At 43.4% G+C, this 6000-nt stretch overlaps 2 protein-coding genes across 3 annotated transcripts in view; both read right to left on the reverse strand.

The window, feature by feature from the left end:
- LOC126424958 (uncharacterized) overlaps positions 1-427 on the reverse strand; it is a 140693-nt gene extending 140266 nt beyond the window's left edge. For both annotated transcript variants that reach the window (XM_050087827.1, XM_050087830.1), the window contains exon 1: positions 131-427. The gene's annotated coding sequence lies outside the window, so the exon portion shown is untranslated. The remainder of the gene's footprint in view (positions 1-130) is intronic.
- A 3268-nt stretch (positions 428-3695) lies between these two features.
- LOC126425170 (uncharacterized) lies at positions 3696-5690 on the reverse strand. The gene is made up of 2 exons (XM_050088121.1): positions 5079-5690; positions 3696-4172 (listed from the first exon to the last, which is right to left on the reverse strand). Exons 1-2 carry the CDS (start codon positions 5664-5666, stop codon positions 3717-3719), a joined length of 1044 nt encoding a protein of 347 aa, XP_049944078.1. The 5' UTR covers positions 5667-5690; the 3' UTR covers positions 3696-3716.
- Positions 5691-6000: the final 310 nt, after the last annotated feature.

The raw sequence follows: 6000 nt of genomic DNA on the forward strand, positions 1-6000 counted from the left end.
GGTCTATCATCACGCATATTTCACAATAACAATATTTAATAGTTTCGACCTGAATTTGTCACTAATGCAGGCTAATGTTGATAAACAAATTACACACAATATATACACTTATCATTACGACAAAACTAACAATTTCCAACGTGAATATTGCGGGGATGCGCTCAAGCTAATCCTTTTTACGTGTAATCGCCCTCTCACAAATGTTTAACACAAAACTAGGGCACACCACTTTTCTGCGCTTGACCGACAATATTTCTGTTTATTTACTTCGGATTTTGTGTGTTTACATTCAACCAAAATCGCTTGTTTTCAATTTCAGATGGTATCGAAAGCTATCGAAAGTCGCAAATGGAATGTCTAGAATCCTTCGTATCCTCATTCTGTACTACAGTTTGGGACAATTCCAACGTGTGAAACGTTGTAAACTATACATGTCGTCACCTAAATCCAGAGAAGCAGTCTGTCCTGGATTTTTTTCTTAATGCACAACACTGCTCAAAACGACGAACGTCATTTAATTTCCAATGGATCGTATGTTGGTACTACTGACATGAAAACAACAGGCAGTTCATCCCGTGACATTCAAATTCATCGGAGCGAAATACACACGAATTGAAATATGTATATGTCTTGTAGGAGTAGATACTGAACATATCACATCCCTATCTTATAAAAATAAAATTATTTATGCCGTCTGGAGGTGACCACCCAATGCACACCACATGAGACTGAACGCCTCAATTTGTTAAGCATTCCAATTAATAACGAACGAAAGTGGCTCGAGCTGCGGATAAATTAATCAAAACTTCCAATTCTATCTGATTTGCACTTATAAATCTTTTCATTTTGTTATCCTTCTGACGCAATTCCTACGATAATTTCACTAATTGGAACTATATCTTACTCTCGCATTCACAATAAATGTTGTTCAGTATTAGATAATGAACTTTTTAAATAACGACAGTCACTATACTGACAGCGGGCAAAGATGGTTATTACCGTCCGCGCTGATTTCGTTCATTTGTCGCGCAAAGGATGTAGTGATGTCGCCACATCCTCCCCCCCCCCCCCCCCCTTTCGCAGCACCAATTTTTTAAATCGAATGCTCCCGGTATGTGAGGGAATTTGTATTTAATTTGCCTGCCGCTCCTGGAGAAGACGACTGGTGTAGGCGAAGATTAGGTCTACTCCTGTTCCGAGGTTGATGCGTCGGAGTCTTCTGCTAGACCCAAAGGCCTTGTCTCCTCACTGGAGCGCGATGTTGTGGTATGCCAAGGAGAAGTACCTTCGTTGGTATACGCAGGCTTGTGTCGCTCTATTTACCTTCTTCTTCAATCTTAAAAGTGTGGCTTCCACATGTGGTTACTGTTTATGCTCCTGAATATGGAGAAACGAGGGAAGGAGGCATGGTATCATCCCTGAACCACACGTCAGTTGTTTTTCCTAAATCTTATGCACAAACACCTGTCGGTCTCCGTGTCTGACAAAAGGGCTACGTTGAATGGACTTCATTCGGACACTGAGTTGCGGTGCAAACTGGATGCATATCTCCACAACGAGAGGCTGTGCGGATGGTGGTGAGATCTGTTATCCTGGAATCCTCAAACGCTCGCCATAGGTCATTTCTACTGCTGAGCATTGGATGTCCCTCCTTCACTGCATTTCTCAAACCGATTAGAACCAGTGGCAATGCTTCTGACCATGATGATGAACTGCACCTAAGGCCCACTTTGAGTGTAAGGTGGAATCGCTCTACAGTTTCATTGCTCGCTGGATGGTAGCTTGTAGTGCGGAGGTGGTTGCAGCCACACAGTAGAAGTTCGTGGAAAAGTTGGATTTCAAACTGTTTCCCGCGGTCTGTTGTTATGTCTCGCGATACACCAAACCTGGGGAGCCAAGCGAGCAGTAACGCCTTCGCGACCGATTGAGCAGATACTCTCTACTAAAAAAATAAATTAATAAAAAATGCTCCACGAAGGAGTTGTGCAAATTGGTCACAAATAGATATTCGTACAGGTATCGACGGAGAATGAAAAACCGTAAGCTCTGGCGGTCGATGGAAGAATACGTGACGGGGCAACGCAATTTCACCACGGTGCTGTCACGTATAGTAAACAGGGAGCATGACAAATCCAGAATATAAAGTCTTTGCGAATGTCATTCCGAGTACTCAGTTGGATAGCAACTATGCCTCGCACACAGGGGCGAGAGCAATATACGCAGATTTCACCACCTGAGGTAGGATGTTCAGTTGGGCTCAAAGAAGCCAGCTGGAGTGATTGGCGAATCGCTCGACATTTCAGTGAGAGTGATGCCTTTATTCGACGATGTTGGCAGAAATGGGTGAATTGTGGCGAACATAGCATCAAGAAGTAAGCGATCGACCTAGTGAGACGACAGAATGTGAGGATGGAGCAATCATCAGAGACGCACTCAGAGCCTCGAAGTCATTATTATCATCGATTCGACGTGCAACCGGTAATTCAGTGACCACAGGTATCATTAATAGGCGATTCACAGAAAGGCAACTCAGTTCGTGGTGCTCTTTGCGCCGCCTACGATTGACCTCTGCACATCAACAAGTCCGTCTGCAGTGGTGTCTGGCACAATTGGCCTGGAATCTCAATCACCGGAGTGGAATAGTTTCAGTGACGACAACCGCTTCGAACTGAACCCCGATGACCGGCAAAGACGTCCGTGAGATACCAACCTGAGTGTGCCCGCAATATGGCTCGACAACCAAGAGTAATGAAATGATAATGAAATCAAGACCCTAAGCTGCCGACAGGCGTTGATATACATCAACGGGGACAGTTGAAAATGTGTGCCCCGACCGGCACTCGAAACCGGGATTTCCTGCTTACATGGCAGACGCTCTATCCACCTGAGCTACCGAGAGCGCAGAGGTAATGCGACTGCAGGGATTTATTCCTTGCACGCTCTCCGTGAGATCCATATTACCAACTTAATGTCCACACACTACATTCATAGTGCCCCTGCCCATTACACTCATTACTCGCGGCAGACAATCTTGCCGAGTCCCGTAAAGCCGCGTACACACTGCCACTGGAAACATGTTTCTGCCGGAAACATTGTTTTCTGCGATGTTTCGCAAATGTTTCCGACTTTGTTTCTGGTCTCTGTTTCCGTCCACACTGGCGGCAAACATTTCTCGTGTGTTCACGCCGTCTGCAGTGCCCCTTGTGTTATTGTGTTCGTATCGTCTGCTGCTGCGTTATGTCTGGTGTCGAAGAAACAATAATGATATGTGGAGCTGCATTATTAATGCTAGAAGGTTTACACAAACAAAATGAAAGGCGTCCTCGTCGTTGGTGGAGAAAAACATTCTATAGAAGAACTAGCGGAAATAATCTGCTACGTGAGCTGAGTATGGAAGACGGCTCTGGCTTCCGCAACTTCACTCGGATCTCACCTACCGATTTTGAATATCTGGCAAATATGATATCACCATTTGTTTCAAAAAAAGACACGAATTTCAGGAAAGCTATTTCAGTCAACCAAAGGCTTGCAGTTACTCTTCGTTTCCTGGCAACAGGAGATTCATTTCAGAGCCTTGCGTATTTATTTCGCATTTCGAAACAAGCAATATCTAAAGTAGTACCCGAAGTATGTGAAGCTCTGGTGGAAGTACTGAAGGATTATGTAAAGGTAAGTAAATGAAAAACATCGTTAAATAAGCACATTTACGAAGGTTATTATTTCTCAATTACGTTACATAATTCGTCAAACACAACTTCTTCAACTGCGTTGTCACTGTCACTGTCTACATAGCTTGTAAATGTAACAGGGGAATTGTTACTTGATGATGATGGCCCTGCTACATTCATACCCCTTTTCGACTGCTCACTTTCTAAATACGCTACATGTTGTTTCATTAGTACATTATTAAGAATAGCCATTGTTTTTGCTCGTTGTAACTCGGGCAATTTCCTTAAAACTGAGGCCACATACTGCCCATACGCACTGCATTCATCGTCCTTGTCTTCTTGTTTTTGCAGCACTTTAGTTAGCAATTGAGTAGCAATCTTGAAGGGTTGCTGCATGTCTTTTTTCTCGCCCATCATCCTTCTGATTTTTGGTGGTGGAGGACTGGAAGGTCCAGCTGCAACCTCTTCGTCCTCAATTGTGCCCTCTGGCGAATGTACGAAAACCTGAAAATCAAATTTCTTTCTTTCAGATACCTGCGACTGAAAACGACTGGAGTGAAACAGCATGTTTATTCTCACAGATTCTTCAGTTCCCCCATTGTGTCGGAGCAATTGACGGGAAACATATCGTGCTACAGTGCCCTGTTGGTAGTGGAAGTGAATATTACAATTATAAAGGTTCATTCAGCATTGTGCTGCTTGCTGTCGTCGATGCCAGCTACAACTTTTTGTACGCAGACATCGGCTGCCAAGGCAGAATATCAGATGGTGGTGTGTTCAAAAACGCGAGCATAAATGAGTTGATTAACAAAAAGAAACTTAACTTGCCACATGCCGAATGCTTACCAGGTGGCACCAAGGCCCTACCATATGTTTTTGTAGCAGATGATGCATTTCCCTTACAGGAAAACATTATGAAACCCTACCCGGGAAAACATGTTAAAGGTTCAAAAGAGAGAGTTTTTAATTACAGGCTTTCAAGGGCCAGAATGGTTGTTGAGAACACTTTCGGCATTATGGCTTCAGTTTTTCGTGTGTTTAAAAAACCTATGTTGCTACAACCGGAAAAGGCAAAAACTGTCACACTTACAGCTGTATGTCTCCACAATTTTTTAAGGCGAAATGCTGCGGCAAGGAACCAGTACTCCCCACATGGAAGCTTCGATTCCTACGATTTACAAACAGGTGAAATGATTCCAGGCACATGGAGACGAGATGACACTGCATCAGTTTTCATTTCAGCACAGAATATACCAAGGAAAGCTGCTTCCACGAATAAACAAATTCGAGACGAATTTGCTAATTATTTTTTAAGCCCACACGGAAGTGTACCGTGGCAAAATAACTATGGGTGAATGTGACTGTGTACTATAAAATACAAATAAAGACAAACAAGCATAATTTTCGTACCTCATTTTCCACAGTATCTTTTGTCTCCTTTGGCTCATGTACATCGTCCAAGAACTGCAGCAGCCGATAGCCGAACCAGTTCGAGTCATATGCAGTGTCTGCACCACTACCAGATGGTCTGCTGGCAATAATTTTTCTTTTCTCGCGCCTGTACGCAACCACTAGCGATCGTATTTTCTTCTCAACACTTCCCTTGTCCGTGCTAAAGGCTGTTGCAATTTTTGCAAGAGCATCGTGTTTTTTAAGGGTATTTTTGTAATCCTTGCTCCGGACGTTCCATAAACAATCCTCCTCCTGGTACATTGCAATTAAATCGACAATTTGTTGCCTTGACCACTCCATTATTCTACAAAACAAAGCGAAAATGAAAACGACAGTAAACAGAACACCGCTAAAAAGTTGACGACACACACACACATACGCTAGCGCCGTGCAGCGGTGACAAGTGGTAGCTAGCCGGAAACATTGTTTCCTTTGATCTGTACCGACACTGCTACGGATAGATGTTTCTGTGTTTCCAAACATGTTTCGAAACATGTTTCCAAATGGTGTCCACATCAAGCTACCGGAAACATGTTTTGAAAACATGTTTCAGTCTCAGTGTGTACGCGGCTTAAGAGTTCAGGTAATGCGTGTGCATCCACACAGAAGAAGGTCAATGGCCAGTTTGCCTTAACTATATGAAGATGGTATCTGTTCTTTAGGATGTTTTCAAAAGAACAGATACCATCGGTGACCGTGCACCTCTCTAGAATGAAATGATAATTAAATCAAGGCCCTAAGCTGTCGACAGGGGTTGATGCGAATGTGTGTGAAATCTTATGGGACTTAACTGCTAAGGTCATCAGTCGCTAAGGTTACACACTACTTAAGCTAAATTATCTTGAGGACAAACACACACACCCATGCCCGAGGGAGGACT

The sequence above is a fragment of the Schistocerca serialis genome, chromosome 10, assembly GCF_023864345.2.
Source record: "Schistocerca serialis cubense isolate TAMUIC-IGC-003099 chromosome 10, iqSchSeri2.2, whole genome shotgun sequence".
NCBI classification, from domain to species: Eukaryota; Metazoa; Arthropoda; class Insecta; order Orthoptera; family Acrididae; genus Schistocerca; species Schistocerca serialis.

Bases quoted from the DNA above. Each gene is read 5' to 3' on its own strand.
- LOC126425170 (XM_050088121.1), bottom strand. From the start codon at position 5,666: ATGTTTTCAAAACATGTTTCCGGTAGCTTGATGTGGACACCATTTGGA. The intron at 4,173-5,078 runs GTACGAAAATTA...TTTGATTTTCAG, and splicing joins AAGATACTGTGGAAAATGAG to GTTTTCGTACATTCGCCAGA.